Here is a 19,428-nt window from a genome sequence, read left to right as displayed (position 1 = left end):
CATCAGAATATCAATCAATTTGCATGTTCATTCATAACCATTCAATTTTAAATGAAAATATAGCCTAACTTTCAAAAGTTTGGTGTCAGTAAGTTTGTACTTTTTAAAGAAATTAATACTTTTATTCAGCACGGATGCATTAAATTGGTCAAAAGTTTCACGGTTTCCACAAAAATATTAAGCGCCAACCAACCTTGATAATAATAAGAAATGTTTTTAAGCACCATAAATATATTAAAATATAAAATTGTGATTTTAAATTATAATAATATTTAACAATATTAAAGTTTATACTGTAAGACATACTGTAGTATAGACATACTGTTGAACTGTAGTATAAATTATATTTAATATAAACCTTTAAATAAAAATCTCTAAATTTAGCTTTTATTGAAATAAAAACATCAAGCTTTCAATGTACTGTCATTTTTAATAAAAAACAAAGAATCAGAGAATGAAGTTGGCCTTGTCAAGCTTGAGTAATTTTATGGGAAAAATCCTAGCTTGACGTTGTAGTTAGTAACAAAAATCAAGCCCTACTTGTAGATTAATAACCTGAATATTGGAGGGAGGATGGATGGTTATAGCCCTGATAGCCTGAGGTGCTAAAATCTGAAATATTTCTTCACAGATAAAAAGTAAGAAAAGTCTTGAAACCTTTTCGAATGAAATAAAAACACAACAAAATCTTCCGGCACAAATGCTTTCCTGAGAATAACCCTCCAGAGACTGAAGATGAACACGCTGTTAAATGTTCCTTCAATAGTTACACCTTTCATGTGTGTCTGTACATGATTTTCCTTTTGTACCTGTCTGTATAAAGACTCTTTGCTGGCAAGCTCGTTCTCCAGCTTGTCTTTGATGTCATGGAGAGAGGTTGCCTCCCTCTGGGCACTGAGGTACCTACAGACAAAAACACACACAGTGAGGATCTGCAGGGCGCTTGATAAATCAAAACTGCAACTCAAACTGTGACTTTTGAACGTGCGGACTGAGCTAATTCCCACTAAAACTCAGCAGTGAGATCTGGTCTAATCTGGTCTAGTTTACCTGCGCTCTAAGGTGGTGATTCTTTCCTCCATGTCCTCTCTTTGACACAGCGCCTGCGGTTGAGGGGGTGGAAAAAATGTGAGATAAAAGAGAGAAAATGTCAAAAAGAATAAATACATAAGGTTAACAGATTGCAGAAATAAACACACACACACGGTGCTCTGTCTAGACAACAGTTCTACAGTAACTGTTTACCTCAAACGGAGCTGACTATAAAAAGTTATTGCGAAACAAAAAACCTGTATAGAATATTACATAATTGTTATGAGGGAGGAGGAAGAGGCGATGAAAGACAAGTGTAGCAAAAAGGACGAAAGGCAAAGTGTCTTGGGAACTGAGAAAAAAAAAAACTTCATTCTCCACTATCGAGACTGTACTTTATGGCAGTCGAAGCAGATTACAAGCAACAAAACCTGCTCAAAGCAAAGGCATCCAGTTTAAATAGGACGCCAAGCCAGCACGGTAGCAACCGACAATTCTGGAAAATTCCATAACTAGCGAGTCGGTGACGTGAAACAAGAGCTGTTGCCAAGTTGGCAAGTCATTGTTACCGCAGGAGAGTACGGCGTGCTTCTATTATACAGAAAATTAGACTTCTTGCATGAGGAATGTCAGATAGACAGCTGATTATTTTGTTGGCAGTTTGATTGATCTCGCTTTGGCTGACAGGCACACCCATCAACAACTAGAGCACTTTACCGACAATTAATCACTGCATCGGGGCAGGAAACCCTTCCAAATGGGAAGGGAGGCGGGATGACATCAAAACTATGGTTGCGTGACACAGGGCTCTTGATTTTCTTTTGAAGCTCTCTCGATGAGAACTTAACCTCCGACCCACCTCTTTCACGTCCCTCTGAAGCTTCTGATTGGCTTCCTCAGATTTAGCTAATTCCCTCCTGGCGGTAGTGAGCTGCTCCTCGATCTCTCCAACCTGCACATGGGAGACAAGGCTCAGACGTTAACTTGTGCGCATGAACGCATGCAAACACAGAAACAAGCCAATGAAACTTGGATGGGTTCCAGTAGCCGTATCTCCCTCTGTCGTTTCTTGTTGGGTTTTTTTCTTTTGCAATCTTGGAATGCGGTGCACATCCACCAGAGGGCAGCAGAATGTGACACCGTCTTTCGCTCAGCATCCCCTCTGATCCTGCATCTCTATGGCAACCATAGGAATGCCAGGCTAACTGGAACCTTCTCATCCCAAATGTGTCAGTGCTCAGAGTGTGTCATACTGTAGGTCTTCTCCCACCCCGTCTGTCCCGTATTTCCTTCCTGTGTCTGTGAACATTATGGGCCCTATCTTGCACTCGGCGCAAATGACTTTGTACACTGACGCATGTATCATTCCTATTTTGCACCCGCGCAAAGCGGACTTTTCCCTCCACAGACACACGTCGGTTAACTAAGAAATACACTTGCGCTCCCCGGGGCGGTTCAGCGCAAAGAGGAGGCGTGTTCCGGCGCAAACTTTCCCTCATGCTATTTTGCTGTTCTATAAAAAAAATGCGCCACTGACCAGAAAAAACCTAGTCTAAAGTCAGTGGCGCGTTGCGCGTTGTTCATTATGCTATTTTAAGGGCGCATGCTTGGCCATAATCAATGTAGCGTGTGCACAACGCGCATACACTTTGATTCTCTCATCTAAGCAGCAGTTTTCATTTTTGCAAATCATACATTATTACGATAGATAGATAGATAGATAGATAGATAGATAGATAGATAGATAGATAGATAGATAGATAGATAGATAGATAGATAGATAGATAGATAGATAGATAGATAGATAGATAGATAGATAGATAGATAGATAGATAGATAGACAATTTATTATAAAAGCATACATGTAGCTTACACATTTACCCAAATTATCATACGCCTGTTTAACAGAAGTTAATTTGGGTGGGTTTCTCAAACTTTCTCCATCCCCAATGTCACTTCTCTGTGTTTTACGGCCCTGACGAGAACGTTGCTCTCCTCGGCTGTGAACCGCTCCTGGCGCGCGCCTGGCAAATCCGCCGTTATAATAGGAATCCGCTTTAGAACAAGCGCACCTGCTCTTAAAGGGAATGTGAGATGACGCTCTGATTGGTTTATTTCACATTACGCCCAAACCACACCTATGAATAATGAAGCTACTTCAGACCAACCCCTTTTAGATTTGCGCCAGGCGCAAGAGGCATTTATCCCGCCGGGAAAATAGCAACAGCGCCGGGATCCGCCCACAAAGTTACTTGCGCTTTGCGCTTTGACACTTGCGTTTCAGATCGTTAAAATAGGGCCCCAAATCTCCATCACACACATACACTTACAAGCTCTGTTCCAAAAGCCTAAGTGCCTTCGAAGGCAGTGTCCTAACCATCACAGATCCTCATAAGTTGCTGAGTTGAAATGCTCTTCACAGAAAGGACCTCTGTACTTCACACTAATAGTGCACTTTGTTTTCAAATAATTTATATATCCGTAGAGTTGCCGTTAGCATGTTGCAATACTCTAATTAGAAATAAAGTGCATAGCACACATACACTTCCATTCAGGATTTTGGGGTCAGTAAAAACTTTTTTTTTTAAGAAAGTAATACATTTATTCAGCAACAATGAAATAAATGGATCAAAGTGACAGTAAAGACTTGTATAACAAAAGATTTCTATTTTAAATAAATGCTGTTCTTTTTTAACTTTCTATTCATTAAAGAATTCTGAAGAAATTGTATTACAGTTTCAACAAATTATTAAGCAGCACAACTGTTTTCAACTTTGATAATAATCAGAAATGTTTCTTGAGCATCAAATCATCCTATTAGAATGATTTCTGAAGGGTCATGTGACACTGATAGACTGGAACCCGAAATTTCAGCTTTGACATCACAGGAATAAATTACATTTTAAAATATATTTAAAAGAAAAGTTATTTTAAATTCTAATAATATATTCAATATTATTGTTTTTACTGTATTTTTGATCAAATACATGCAGCCATGGAGCATAAGAGCATAACTTATTTCAAAAACATAATATTTGTATCATGAAATATGTATACAAGATATAGTAATTAATGTAAAATTTATGTATAATAAAACAAATAAATGGCACTGAATAAAATATTTTTTATTTATTTCTAACGGATTCGAATAATCTCGCCTTGTCTGCCATCTTGGAATTATTTTTTACCCAGCTTGATGCAATGCATTATGGCAGAGATGTCCAATCCTGCTTCCTGCTGAATTTAGCTCCCAATTAAACACACCTGAACCAGATAGTCAAAGTCTTCCACATTACTATAGGAACCTCCTGGCCAGTGTTTTTGAGTAGGTTGGACACCACAGCATTATGAAATTGCCTTCTCTGTGAAGGATACATGTGATGTTGCCTTAGAATTTGGATAAATTTGGCTAGAATTTGTCTTCCTTTTGAATCATTTTGTTATCTCAGAATTGTGCCTACTATGATGCCTTAAAATGCTTCCGCTGTAGGCAGCAGTGCAGCACTCACCTGTCTGCACATGAGCGCCAGTCTTTCTTTTAATTGTGAAAGCTCTGCTCTCTGTCTCTCTATCTCTCCCTCTCTCTGTCTGTCGATCTCGCCGTCATCCAAGATGGAGGAGGGGCCGTTCGGGAGCCGCTGTGTGAAAAACAGAGAACATGAGGAAAAGAACAGTGAAAAGATTCAATACAAGATTCAAACCGCTGTGACTCACCTCTTTTCCATTGTCCAAACCCCGCTCTCTCCTTTTAATCTGATCCCGTAAAGATAGTACCTAAGCATAACGAACAAATCTAAGCATGCAAGACCAGCGTGCCACATACAGAGAGAAAAGGGGGTACAAACATATATCACGATAGTATGATGTATACCTCATTTGTGGACGATTCCAGCTCTTCCTCTAGAACAGCGACTCTCTCTAAAGCCACACGCAATCTCTCACGCACCTGAGGGAGAGAAGAACAATAGACAATGAATCAACAGGGAGAACCTGTCCAAAAAAAATCACCTCTTTGAAGAGACACAGTTATTCTATAGAAGTCTAGCTGTTTACACATTGATATCGGCCTTAAAAACTTCTTAATGAGTTTGTAAAGTGTAATCTGAGCATGTTCACCTGCTTCATTGATAGCTATGGCTTTTGAAGTCTTTAAATACAGTACATTAGTCATGTGGGTTACTTTTGTGATACTTTTATGGTGCTTTTGGTCATATTTGGAGCTTCAGACCAATGTGTTTTCATCATAAGCAGGACTAACCAGCACAACACAATGAAAACAGCAGATATTTGGATTTATCGTCATGCCAACATGGTGTAGGACAGGACAGGGAAGGGGTGCTGACCTTTTCATCCAGGGCTTTATGGTGTTCGAACAGGGACTTGAGGGCCTTGAGCACCTCCACCTCGCTGGAGACTCCAGCAGGAGACTGAGCCTGCCTCTTCACCACAGTCATCCTCAGAGAACGCTCGTGACGAGACACCAGACACTCCAGATGCTCCAGCAGGAGCTAGATGGCACGGGAAAGAAACAGAGAAAGTCAGTTTCAATTGGGGAGACAGGGACTAGTTATTACCCATTTGTTACTATAGTGAACATTTCCTAGGGTAGGATCAGATTAGGAGAGTCACATACACAACCATTCAAAATTTTGGAGTCGGTAATATTTTTTATGTTTTTGAAAGAAGTCTCTAATGCTCAACAAGGCTGCATTTATTTGATCAGAAATAAAGTAACAGTAAATAAAGTAACAGTAATATTGTGATAGATTATTAAAAAAAATGTAATACATTGTTTTATATTTTCATATATTTTAAAATGTAATTAATGTATTTAATCGTAATTTCTGTCAGGACCACTATCGTCAAATACGATTGACAATTAGCATACAGTTTGGATTGGCGGTATGGTTCCGTTCTGGGCGAGAACTCCCTGCGCATCCATGCAGCCTAGCATGATAAGAGCAGGGAGAGCAGCAATAACCCCTTAGGGTAAACAGAACAGAACCAACATGAATATATTGCAGATCTCATTAATTCAAGATTTTAAAGTACAACATAATTCGAGAATTTATTCTGATTCAAGGGGAATCAGAATGCCAAATCCTGACTGACGAGAGGAGGAGCTGGGGATGGAGGAGGGTAATTAGCTCCTGAGAAACGCGATAGCTGCTGAAAATACTGAAGGAGCTTGTATATGTATACAGTGATAGGCGTTGTATAGGTAGACGTGGATCAGCTGAGAGTCAGCTGACGCGAGCTTGAATAACGTTACCTGCCAGAACTAACTTGATACTTTTTTCAGGTAGTGGTAGTGTATTTTTCTTGAATATTTTTTTTTTAAGCTGGATTTCTTTGAAATAGATATCTTTTGTAACATTATCAAGTCATTTCTGTCACTTTTGATGAATTTAATTCATTCTTGCTGAAAAAAGTATTAATTTGTTTCCCCAAAAAAACAAAAAAAAACTTTTGAATGGTAGTGTACCTTAAAGTCTTGGCTACAGAAAAGCTACTACATATTTTTACCATTATTGCCCAGGCCAGGACAAAACGTTCACTTCACAAGTAGACCTTTTGTACACAATAGCAATATTAAAGGGTTAGTTCACCCAAAGTCTGAGAGCTTTCTGTCCCTCCATAGACTGCACCGTTATTCAAGGCCCAGAGATAGTCCATGTGACTACAGTGGTTACAACAATTTCTTCTCTTCCGTGTCAGTCTCTGATGCTGTTCACATGAGCGCCAAGACACATGTGTGTGATGCTGACGCAGGATACGGCCAATACTGAGACAGTGTTCTGAAGTAGAACCCGGAAGCGCTGCACTGTGTTTACCAGGTGAACAGCATCAGAGAGTGACAAAGAAGAGAAGAAATTGTTGAATAAAGACGTAGTATTCTCGTCGCTTTACAACATTAAAGGATTAGTTCACTTTAAAAAAAAATTGCTGATAATTTACTCACCCCCATGTCATCCAAGATGTCCATGTCTTTCTTTCTTCAGTCGAAAAGAAATTAAGGGTTTTGATGAAAACATTCCAGGATTTTTCTCCATATAATGCACTTTGCTGGGCACCAAACGGTTCAAGGTCCAAAAGACAGTTTCAGTGCAAACTGCAAACTGTTCAAAGGGCTTTAAACGATTCCAGACGATGAATAATGGTCTTATCAAGCGAAACGATCGGTCATTTCAAAAATAAATAACAAAGTTTAAGTTTAATAATGTCAAATGCTCGCCTTGCTCTGTTCTGTGTGACTCTCCTGTTCGAACTCGGTCATCAAAATGAACGAATCTTTTTCCGAGTCAATTGGTTCATTTCGTTCGTTAAATGAACCAAATGACTCGAAAAAAGATTTGTTCATTTTGATGAACGAGTTCGAACAGGAGAGTCACGAACGTGCATCACAGAACAGAGCATGGCGAGCATTTGACATTATTAAACTTAAACTTTGTTATTTATTTTTTAAATGAGCGATCGTTTCGCTTGATAAGACCATTATTCATCGTCTGGAATCGTTTAAAGCCCTTTGAACAGTTTGCAGTTTGCACTGAAACTGTCTTTTGGACCTTGAACCGTTTGGTGCCCAGCAAAGTGCATTATATGGAGAAAAATCCTGGAATGTTTTCATCAAAAACCTTAATTTCTTTTCGACTGAAGAAAGAAAGACATTGACATCTTGGATGACATGGGGGTGAGTAAATTATCAGCAAAAGTTTTTTTAAAAGTGAACTAATCCTTTAAGGTTGAACCACTGGAGTCACATGGACTATTTTAACAAAGTCTTTCTGGGCCTTGAATAACGTTGCAGTCTATGGAGGGATCAGAAAGCTCTCGGATTTCATCAAAAATATCTTAATTTGTGTTCCGAAGATGAACGAAGGTCTTACGGGTTTGGAACGACATGAGGGTGAGTAATAAATGACAGAAATTTCATTTTTGGGTGAACTAACCCTTTAATATTGCTATTGTGTACAAAAGGTCTACTTGTGAAGGGAATGTTTTGTCCTGGGCAATAATAGTAAAAATATTCAGTAGCTTTTCTGTAGCCAAGACTTTAAGGTACACTACAATTCAAAAGTTTTTTTGGTTTGGAACGACATGAGGGTGAGTAATTAATGACAGAATTTCATTTTTGGGCGAACTAACCCTTTAGGGTAAATTGAAACAACAACAAACAAAGCAATTCTACTTTGTATTTTTCCATTAACAGTGAAATTATTGTTGTATTTATTAAAACAAAGTATATTTCTCATCAGGTTTTCTCATCTTTTTTACATTTACCCCATAACTAACCACCATAAAAAACATTAAAACTCAATGGGCTCAAGGGAGGCAAGAGAGACGCTGCTTCCCGGTGTAACTTTAACCACTGATGTCGCTGTTGGACAGTGTCAACATTTTGATTATACACGTATTATTTATACACTTTTTAATGGTATATTTTGTAATATTTGCATTGTTTTATTTTTTCTACAGTGGATTATTTTCCATTTTTTAAGAGGCACTTAAAAATGCCTCCCTTGCCTCCTGGGTGGAAACATCCCTGCAAGAGTAGGATATTGCATCCGAGCCAAAACATTTCATCAAAAACAAACACCATAAACAGAAAACTACAAACACACACAGGCGATATAAAGAGGAAATGATGTCTGTTTCACACACACAGATTATGGTTATGGGGTTACTGACCCGTGTATTGTTCCTCTCCGCCTTGAGCTCAGCAATCTCCTCTTCTCTCTCCAGCAGCTGCTCCCGACATACATTCAGCTCTTTGGTCAACACCGCAAACTCCTGCTCACACACAAACACACACACAACAACAGAAAATGAGCTCTGTTCTGATCTTTACAGGCTCTTTACAATCAACACAAATAATTCAGAGTGTGTATCCAGTGCAGTGGTCAGCTTGAAAAATATTTACAGATCACTCAAACCACACACACATAATGTAGAAATAAACACATACACCATATACATGTGTCCACTATGTCTGGGCTTCAGACAGCCTGCCCACGGACCACCCACGACTCACTGACCATCTGAGGCATTACTGCACACACAACTGAAATGCACTTTCTTGATCTGGCAAGATCTTGTCTGATTCGCTGACTTCACCAGATGTAAGAGTGTGTCTGAAATCACACACTGTCTGAGCAGGTACTACATTTGACAACCATTAAAAAAGTAGGCCTATGTTCTATATAGTATGAATGAAATTCAGACATACTATATCAGCCATGTTGTTACAGTCATGTGATTGACCAGCATCAGTTGCGTTGCTTCACTGCCATTCATAAATCCTCTCCCGTGGCCTCATGGGATGGTAAAGTGTCCATCTCATGTGCACTTCAGAATCTCGCCAGAAATAGCAGGTCATCTGGGTACTTTTCGCCTACTGTTTTCCGAACACAGGCAGTTTTTGCTCCAAACACAGATATTTTTGGTTCGTTTAAGGCCAGTTTGGCCTGTAATAGAGCAAATAAATAAGAAATACATTTGGAGAAAAAAAAAGCAACCAGTATCAGAATTGGCCCAGTTGCTTGTAAAAAAAATCAGAACCAGCCATGAAAAATCATGATCAGTGAATCCCTAATTATATTTATATTTACAAATGTTTATATTTACAAGAAAAACTTTCAATGAAAGCAAGTGGTTGTGTCAAAAGCAAATGAACACAACAGTTCAACAGTTCAGGCAGTGAGATGTGAATTAATTAACATCTCATGGGATGACATTTGAGATTCTTTAAATCAGTTGTTCTTATCCAGGGGGCGGGGGCCTCAGCAAACTTCAAAATGATAAAACAAATCTTGATGTAAACTGAAATCATGTTTCCTTTTCCACCTCAATAACTATTATTTTTAATAAAACACATCAGAATCTTGAATCACAGAATCATGTTTCATTCATTCAACTTCCAGTTTGAGTTAATAATGAAAGGTTTGAAAACAAGTAGCGTTGTCATAATTACACAAATGATAGAGGAAATATCTTGGCCTATATGGGGGGCAATCAGGTCAAAAAGTTTGAGAACCTCTGCTTTACATTACATTTTTTAAATAGTTTATTAAATACTTGAACTATTTAATTGTATAGTTTATATTTCTATAAATGTAATTAATGTGTATAAACCAATCCAGATAGGAAGTAGTAATTTACACTCTTTGTGTAGAGAATTTAATGGTCTTCAAAAGTTAACAAGTACAAAGTATTTCTTCATCATTGGAAAGAACATCAGACGACAGCAGCAAGAAATCTTTGTTACAAAAGTGTAGAAAAGATTATTAAATTATTTCACATTTACATTGAGACCAGAGTTTGTTTGCACTTCCCGTGTGTTTTGTCGCAGTTATGTGTTTTTTGTTATATCCTCATGTGTACGGGCAGTGTTGCATATATTGATCTCTTTACCTGCTCTTTTTCTATGTGCATATATTCTGCAAACAAATCGCCGATTCCAACAACTGAATGTGTTAAAGCTGCTGTAGGTAACTTTTGTAAAAAAAATATTTTTTACATATTTGTTAAAACTGTCATTCACATCTACATATAATTATTATGGTTAAGGTTATGCGTACTTGGTGTGCTGTCCGGGTGGAGGGCTCCGAGCTCGGAATTTCTGCCCGAACCCAGAGTACTCCCCCCGTTGGTAAGAGTAGATGGAACTAGAAGTGAGGCGATGGGGTGGAGGTGGGATGCTGATAAACTGTCAAGGAACAAAAGGTGGGTTCTGCTGTTACTTATCCTATCCTGAGTTGATTACAGATTGAACTCCACTTGCGCTAATTGGGTTAATTATCTGCACCTGCTCCTACCGAACCTTGTTAATAAAACATCATTTATGTCCTGACAGTAGAATATGAGACAGATAATCTGTGAAAACATCAAGCTCCTCTTGCTCCTCCCAGTGCTCCTATTGCCATTTGCAGAAATACACGCTCCCGGTCAGAAACAACCAATCAGAGCCAGGAGGAATGTCTTAGCAGTGTCAATCACGCTCGTGTACGCGCTGATCACACCCCTCTCTTGCACAGCGCGTACCGTCGTTCAAACCTATGGTTCAACTCAAGATTGCCGGTGTGCCGCAGCTGTGCTAATGGCGGAGAAACAACCTAAACCGCCAATTTCTCGAGTGGCACCTGCTCATAAAACAAAAACGGGTAAAAGGAAAAAGACTGATGATGATAAACAAGCGAAAAAGAAAGAATTAGACAGAGCCCATTGACTCGGTGTCAAAACTCTAGCCGCGTAACATGTAGATAAAATGTCACGCACTGTGCAAAGCAACAATTGAAACCTGCTAATTCACTGGCTTGTCATGTTGCTGAAATAATGTAGCAAACATTATCTAGCATTAGGCCTACATATCGCTAGAATAATTACTTACATACTGTTACGTTAGTTACCGTTATATCATCTTACTAGCTATTTATAACTTATAGAAAGGGTGCAACGTTATAAAGTCACATTACATGTATTGCAAAATATGTAATGATTTGAGGACCAAGTTTGTAGTCAAAGTATGGGCAGGCCTTAGTCAATGTAAAGCATATTGTTGATGTTTCGTCCCTACTAGTGAATGTGCCGTAACTGTTTATCCGCCGTCATCGGTGGCCCTGTTTACTAGCCTAGCTAGCGTTCACGGCAGGCTCCGCTGTGGAGGACGAGCTGTGGAGGGAGGGCTGTAGCGCAGCAGAGAGCAAGGGGGTGGGACCTGTAAGTTGTGCTTGTTCAAATTTTCAGGCTAAGTCAACGTTTTCTCAAAACTCTCTACTGCAGCTTTAATGCATTGACCTAAAAAACATGAGATTAACCACAAACTATCAACATTAAACAATTTCATTTGTTGACAGCACAGTGTCATTTCATCGGTTGTCTAAGGCTGTGGATTTGTAACAGAGGCTGGTTTCATAAATGCCAAATTCTTGGTATCGTACAACCAAATCTTGTTTGCGTACATGTGAGACTGAATCAGAGTCCGTTACTTTTTTGCTTCTGTGTGAACAGATGACAAAGTCCACATTCTGAACACTCCGATGAACAACTCTCGGGTGTAAGGTCTTCATAGCACCATGTTGTGTAAGATGACATATGGCCTCACATGGCTGCCACTGCGAGCCTAAAGCCACACCATCTTTTTCTAGCTACCTATATATGACCGGGTGCCTTCATCAGGAATCACGCATGACACGCCTTCCCTGTCTTACGTAGATAGAATCGCCATGTGCACGTGGAAGTATGTACTTTGTGTATTCATTTACTTCAATGCGCGGTAGATATTGGGATTTTTATTAGATGATGTTGAAATATGCATGCGAGATGACATGGCAAACGTTAGTAAGTAAAGAACCACCAATAACTTAACCTAAAAGTGAATCAAATCCTGTTCAATCAAGTCAGCAAGTCTTTGGACATAAACAAAAGTAAATCTGAGCCAAATCTTTCTAAGCAAACACATTCACTCTGCAATGCAAACCAAACCCCAATCAAAAGGCATTTACCAAGCAAAGCCCAATTCTAGACCAATCATGTCGCATGCTCCTTCTGAGCTCAAATCGGCCAATCATGTTCCCTTTCCTTCATGGAATGTGTTTGGTGGGTCATGTCTCCATCCATCCCGTCTATATCTAACTGCCTCACTTTCTGCCAACAAGCAAAAATAGGGGAAAGAAGCTGGATCAAGAATAAGGAGAGGAAAGGAAAAGAAGGAGGAGTAGGGGGGCTAAGCTTAGGAGTGGTATAGTGGTACACAGATGGTAACTCAGTGGGCCCATAGGACTTTGGCATTCTGGAAATGTACCTTGCTGAGATTGGACTAGAATTATGTTTGGCACAAGTATGCCAAACACAATTGCGTGATAATCTCCTGCCTTATTTCTTTCTCTCATTCAGACTCCTACAACAGTTCCACTGACACAAAGGACCTCCACAATGGATTTACATCCTCTTTTTCAGTATTTCTCAATTCGTTTTTCTCTCATACGCCCAACGCTGATGGGATGCACCGACTGAACTCTGCTTAATGTATCACTGCTCTGAATATGAGTCTGCTTATTTCAGAGTGTTTGCATATGTTTGTGTCTATGTGTGTGTGCGTGGGATATTGATTCCCCTCTTCTCTGTAGTGCTTATGTACCCCTTAAATACATTCCCCCAGAAAACGGGTCTCTCTGATACATGCTATTTCAAGCCACATGTCAGTGGCAGTTGGCTCCAAAATGTTTCCAGTGCTACGTAAATTGATCATTAGTTGGTATACAAATTGTTCAATGTTTTTTGCATTTAATTATTTATTGTTTAATCAGCATTTGCAAATTGTCACACATTTGTGGGTCAGTTTTGAATTGTGACTTTTCTGACAGGTTTTGAATCACAAATTCATTTTTATAAGTACATTGCAGTCTCTTTAGACTGCAAAAAATGTTTTGTTCATCAGTAATTTTGTCTTATTTACATTTTAAAACAACTGAACATTCTTAAACCAAGATTCATTTAATAGAAAAAAACAAAACAAAATAGTATATACCGATGATGAATTACCTTGCAGTTTTTTTCTTCATTTGTAGCATAAATGTAACAAAACAAGTAACATACTGTACTTTGTTCAATTTGACACTGATAAAAGAAAAAACACCAATGCAGTAGGAAATATGATTGACACATTCTGTAAAATGACAAATAGAGAAAACATTTAGCAATGCATGCAGTCAATCACAATATTTATGTTCAACTCTGTGACTCAAGCAGTATCGTGTTGTGTCTCTTCTGTGCAAAGTGCTTTTATGGAAAGGGCGAGATGTTATGCTGAAATGTTACAGTTACACAGGAACAAAACTCATATGACATCACAACCAAATCCATAGTGGCAACGAATTTGATGAAAAATGAAATCCACATTGTATGCAGAGAAAGACTAGCTACTCTTTCTCAATTAGGTAACTCATACAGTGTGGTTCAAAGAGTTTGGGATATTAGGAGCGACTCCTTTATTCTGTACAGTACACACATTACTTAAAAGATTCACTTCTGCAAATAAAAGTGGTTGCCGCTTGCAAAATATTGTGTACTTGTATGTTCTTCAGCACTATGCAACATGATGACAGAGAGGTAGTAAGTGACTTAAGTTGAAAACACTGAAAGTATTAACGTGTAATTGTAACATTTAAACATAACACAACTCTTCCTAAAAAGACATGCTATTACATGAGTTACAGAGCTGAACAAAACTGTTCTATGATTGGCCTGACTGTAAAATGTCTCATCTGATCGGTAGAGAGTACAAACTTTGTGAAATGTATTTGTGAATGAAAATAAGAGGGAAAAATCTCAAAACATCTAAACACAAATCTAAGGTGTCTCAACTCAAATGTATAAAGATTTGCAAATGCGTAATCAACAATCTATTTGTAAATATAAATATAACTCATGAACACACTTTTATATTTTGCGAATTAGGTTTACGCATTAGTGAATTGCAAATTGTGAATATATATTTATTTTAAAACTGTTCTGATCCTAAATACAACTGCAAAGCCCATCATATTACATCACCTTAAGCTGCTATGATGTCATTAAAGAGTTTAAACTCATTATTTGACAAAAATCTACCATTGAAACAACCAGGGCTGTTCAAAAGATTAAATATTGGCCAAAAAACAAAAAAAAAGTAGCGCCCTGACATGTAAAACTGGTTACAGAATTGTAGATAATCTAACAGATAATCTCAAAAAGATATGTAGAACACCTTAAATTAGATCAGAGCAGAGAAAACAGTTCAAGACCCGATGCAAAAATGACCAGAACAGCCCACAAATCTGCAAGATAAAGATTAGCTTGAATGTTAGCCAAATCAGACAGCTATAAATACAGACTGTTCAATTCAGACAAAGGAAATAATACAAACTAGACAAGCTTAGTTCTGACCATCTCTTTCTAGATTCTTTACATTTGTATACATGTAACATTACTTATACTTTATACTTCACTGGCAGCGTATCCTTCCTGAAGACATGGTTCATCTCAATGACCTGTTTTTCCAAACTATTCAGAACAGGACATTCTTAAAGGGATAGGTCACCCAAAATGAATTACTCACCCAAATGTCGTTCCAAACCCATAAGACTTTCGTTAATCTTCGCAACACAAATAAAGATCTTTTTGATGAAATCTGAGAGATTTCTGTCCCTCTATAGACAGCTACACAACTGACACTTTAACGCTTCAAAAAGTTCATTAAGAGATCGTAAAACTAATCCATATGAATTGAGCGGTTTAGTCCAACATTTTCTGAAGAGACGATCGCTTTATATGATGAACAGATTGAATTTAAGCTTTTATTCACATAAACATTCACTACCTCACGCATCAGTTGTGGTAAACAGAAGCTCAAGCATGTTCACTTGACATGCGAGAACCAATGAGGTTCATTCTCGTGTTACGCAGCACGTTTGAGCTTTAGCAAGAGGTTTGTTCTCGTGCGTCAAGCAGGTTCGGTTCAGCTTCTGTTTATTTTCGCTGATCGATGTTTATATGTCAATAAAATACAAAATTCAATCTGTTCATCATATAAAGTGATCATATCTCTTTTTCTCAATTCATATGGATTAGTTTTACAATCTCTTTATGAACTCTTAGGTGGTAGTTGAGTAGTTGTCTATGGAGAGACAGAAATTCTCAGATTTCATTAAAAATATCTCTCATTTGTGTTCCGAAAATGAACTATGACTTTATTAAACATTGTATTGTCTTCCGGTTCTGTCCGCAGTGACGCTGCTGACATGTTCTCTGGTAACCAGTAACCAGAGAACACGTCAGCAGCGTCTTACGTCACCAGCGTCACTGCGGACTCGTGAACGCAGAACCGGAAGAGAATACAATGTTTAATAAAGTCGTAGTTTTTGTTATTTTTGGACCAAAATGTATTTTCGATGCTTCAAAACATTCTAACTAACCCACTGGTGTCACATGGACTACTTTGATGATGTCTTTATATCCTTTCTGGACAAGGACAGTATACCAGTGGCGTAGCGTCTGGGCATGCAGGGTATGCACGTGCAAATGGGCCCGGGACGATAGGGGGCCCGCCCATGGGGAACTTTTAATTAAAACGAGTTAATTCATTTTTAAAGTGTAGCCACAATAAATAAAAAAAAATTATGCATGTCATGTGTAATAATTTCTTGTTTCTCCATAATGTCTAATTTCTCCGTCATTTCTTGTGTGCATTTATTATGCGTTTATTATTTTTTTGCACCCCGCGGCTGCCGTAGAACTGTACCGTCATTTTTTACGGCATCGCCGCGTCAAATTAAAAAAAGAAAACACAGTGTGAGAGATGTTACTAGACGCTAGCTAATTGAACATTAAAGGATGGAAAAATACAAACATAAAAGTGGGGCCTTAAAGAGAAAAAAGAAGGTGGAGAAGTTAGTTGCGACACAAAAACTACCTAAAATAGACCGGTTTAGTTCTCTTTCTTACCATCCCTACTGTTGCTTCAGCGGAGCCCTCATTTTCAATACTGAAGCTAATAAACAGACTATCGGGACTGGCAATTATTTCCATCGAGAATGCACAAAGCCATGAATTAAACACCAATGACATCGTGCTCGTGGATGAATTTGCCGAAAGAAAGCCCCGGAGAATGCAACTAAATGAGTAAGTAGTTTTATGTTTTTTACATTTTGGGCCGCAGTGCCAAGATCAGTAGTTTATTATTGACATTGGCTGAGCCTTGGTTGGTTTTAGACTTGTTTTTGTTCCGTTCTGGTTGTGAAAAGTTGTTGGGTAGAGTGTTTTTTATGGTATTGTTTGGTATGGTATTTTCTTGATACACTAGAGTGAACGTCTAACATGAATCTCAATGTACTTCGGGGGCAGTAGGGTTAGGGGGGCCCGTACACATTTTTTTTTTAATATGGGCCCGGGACTGACTTGCTACGCCACTGCAGTATACCGTACATACATTTTCAATGGAGGGACAGAAAACTCTCGGACTAAATCTAAAATATCTTAAACTGTGTTCCGAAGATGAACGGAGGTCTTACGGGCTTGTGACGACATGAGGGTGAGTCATTAATGACATAATTTCCATTTTTGGGCGAACTAACCCTTTAAGGGTTTGGAACGACATGAGGGTGAGTAATTAATGACAGAATTTTTATTTTTGGGTGAACTAACCCTTTACAGGAATATTCCAAAGTTCAATACAAGTTAAAGAATATGTTCGCCAATTTTCAACCAGCCTAGTATTGTTACAATGACAGTAGTATGCAAATGAGCATTACTCAATACTCTTTCTCCATGTTCCCTGCACCCAGGATATCCCCATTTATTTGTCTGCAAAAGTTTGCCGGATGCTGGGGCTTTTGTTAAAACTACAGGTCGAACTTCTGCATTTTGCCTGTCTGTCCACAGACAGTCGAATCAAAAGAGGTGCGGTGCCAAAATCAAAAGTGCATTATGGGTGTTTTAAGTTTTTGGCAAAAGGGGACATCACAGGCCTTTTCTTCTGTTTTCTCTAGTAATATATTCATATTTCTACTGCATAGACACCCAAGTTCTGTTAAAAGCCTTGTCAGTGGTGAATTACCCCTTTATGCTGAATTGACAGCATTTGTGGTATAATGTTAATTGATTATCACAAAAAAACAATTTTGACCCTAATCTAAAAAAAATCTGTCACGGTGATGAATTTACAATGGAAGACAATGGGGCCAGTTTTGAAGAATTTGAAGCAGAAATGTGAGGCTATCATTTTGTAAAAGCATGTACATCAATTCGTCTGTTAAAACGTGTGTATTATTTGAACAGTAATGTAATTCTGTTTAAATCATAATTTTATTGTCATTTTAGGGTTTATGCTGTGCGCTGTCATGGCAACAACATTGTAAAAATGGATATAACTTTACATAGAAAAGGTTTGTAATTGATTTTTTTCAGACTAAAACCATGTCAACACATTGTTTTTGAAACAGTGAGGTTTTTTTTTTTTATGTTAACAGATTGGCCTTGTTCGCTTCCATTCTAAGTGCCTCACTGTAACCCAGGATTTTGCTTTGTTTTTTAAGAAAATTATGTTTTTGTGGTAATCAACATGATGCCAGTCCAACAAATGCTGTCAATTAAGCTTGCATGCAACCTGCACTGAACACCTTAAAACATGTTACTCCAAAGCCAAGATGATCATTTAAAACATCTTAACATGGTGCATAACATATCTTTATCATGCAATATAAAATAAGGTTTTATAATAAACACACATACAGAACCCCCTAAGCATACCTGTGGCAGTGCGATGGAGAGTTGTCTCTGTAGCGAGTCCTTCTCATGACCCAGCTCTCGCAGACGTAGCTGTGCCGTGCCGAGACTGTCCTGGGTCTCTCGGAGACTCTCTAGCAGCCGCTCTCGCTCCGTCAGCATGTTCACCATTAGAGACTCCAGATTTCCAGTGCTCCCCCCCTCGTCTCCACCGCGGGCCTCTCGGCCCCCATAGCCACCACCCATGCCCCCTGCACCACCTCCCATACCCCCACCGCCTCCGGCAGGAGAGGACGGGCCTCCTCCACCACCACCCCGCCCGTCCTCCGAGATGGTGGGCATCACCTCACACATCATCTTGAGGCCGTGAACAGGTGTGAGAGTTCGTTATCTGATAGCGTGAGGGAGGTTAAAGGTGAGTGTGTGTATGTGTTGGCCTTACAAGTTTGCAAAGAGGAATTTGCGAGAATCACAGTGCGGGACCGCAAATCTGACAGTATTTGCGTGCCAGAGAGCCTACGGCAAACAGTTAAACAACTAGTCATTCATATGCGGATGTCTAGGATGGAGTAACGTGAGGACTGTGGTAAGAATGTGTGCCGTAACAGTCCATGTAATGTGTGTGGGAATGTGTGTTGTGTGGAGTATTGCAGATATATATATTATGCGTACAGTTGTTCTCTCTTACTTTTCCTCTATATCTTGTCCCTCAGTTAATGTCTGTTTGTTTTCACCCTCTATTCAAGCTTTCTTGGTGGAATATCCTAATTGCTGTGCTCTTCTTCAAGGGTGGACCAGTACTGCCAGTTTATCTGAGAGGTCTTCTTTTTGAGCTTATTATCCACTGTCTTTTCCTTTATTTTTCCTCAGTACTCAGGTAGATTCATGAGTTGTGTTGCTATTTCCTGAATGGCTTCAAGGCTCCTGATTGGCTCTTAGTATGTGCTGTTCAAAATCCTTGGCTTGGGTGTGATTGGGTTGAGCAGCAGGGTGTGGTCTCAGGTGGAACAAAAGTGGCAGGAGAAAGTTGGAGGGGAAAGTCGCTGGGTCGCAGGGACTGGATTGGGTGAAAGGAAGGGTGGGCATGGAGGAGAGTCTTCTACCCAATGGGTTCGAACTTCAAGTAAAGGAGAGCTG

The 19,428-nt window shown here is 39.0% G+C and overlaps 1 protein-coding gene across 4 annotated transcripts in view; it reads right to left on the bottom strand.

Moving 5' to 3' along the window:
• The window catches only part of ppfia3 (PTPRF interacting protein alpha 3), a 42,456-nt gene that overhangs the window by 20,583 nt on the left and 2,445 nt on the right, over positions 1-19,428 (bottom strand). For 2 of the 4 annotated variants that reach the window (XM_056244174.1, XM_056244171.1), the window contains exons 2-10: positions 18,316-19,425; positions 8,722-8,823; positions 5,376-5,540; positions 4,904-4,978; positions 4,747-4,806; positions 4,542-4,670; positions 1,892-1,984; positions 1,051-1,103; positions 810-903 (exon numbers count right to left, since the gene is read on the bottom strand). In XM_056244174.1, the coding sequence (XP_056100149.1) occupies positions 810-903; positions 1,051-1,103; positions 1,892-1,984; positions 4,542-4,670; positions 4,747-4,806; positions 4,904-4,978; positions 5,376-5,540; positions 8,722-8,823; positions 18,316-18,648 (1,104 nt within the window). In that variant the 5' untranslated portion in view covers positions 18,649-19,425. Of the gene's footprint in view, positions 1-809; positions 904-1,050; positions 1,104-1,891; positions 1,985-4,541; positions 4,671-4,746; positions 4,807-4,903; positions 4,979-5,375; positions 5,541-8,721; positions 8,824-14,935; positions 14,958-18,315; positions 19,426-19,428 lie in introns of those variants that run through there. The other 2 variants (XM_056244173.1, XM_056244172.1) reach the window with 2 other exon arrangements.

The sequence above is a fragment of the Rhinichthys klamathensis genome, unplaced genomic scaffold, assembly GCF_029890125.1.
Source record: "Rhinichthys klamathensis goyatoka isolate OS25496 unplaced genomic scaffold, OSU_Roscu_1.1 h1tg000937l_1, whole genome shotgun sequence".
In the NCBI taxonomy this organism is placed as follows: Eukaryota; Metazoa; Chordata; class Actinopteri; order Cypriniformes; family Leuciscidae; genus Rhinichthys; species Rhinichthys klamathensis.
Note: the sequence above shows the minus strand (reverse complement) of the source record. Positions and strands in the feature narration are given on the sequence as shown.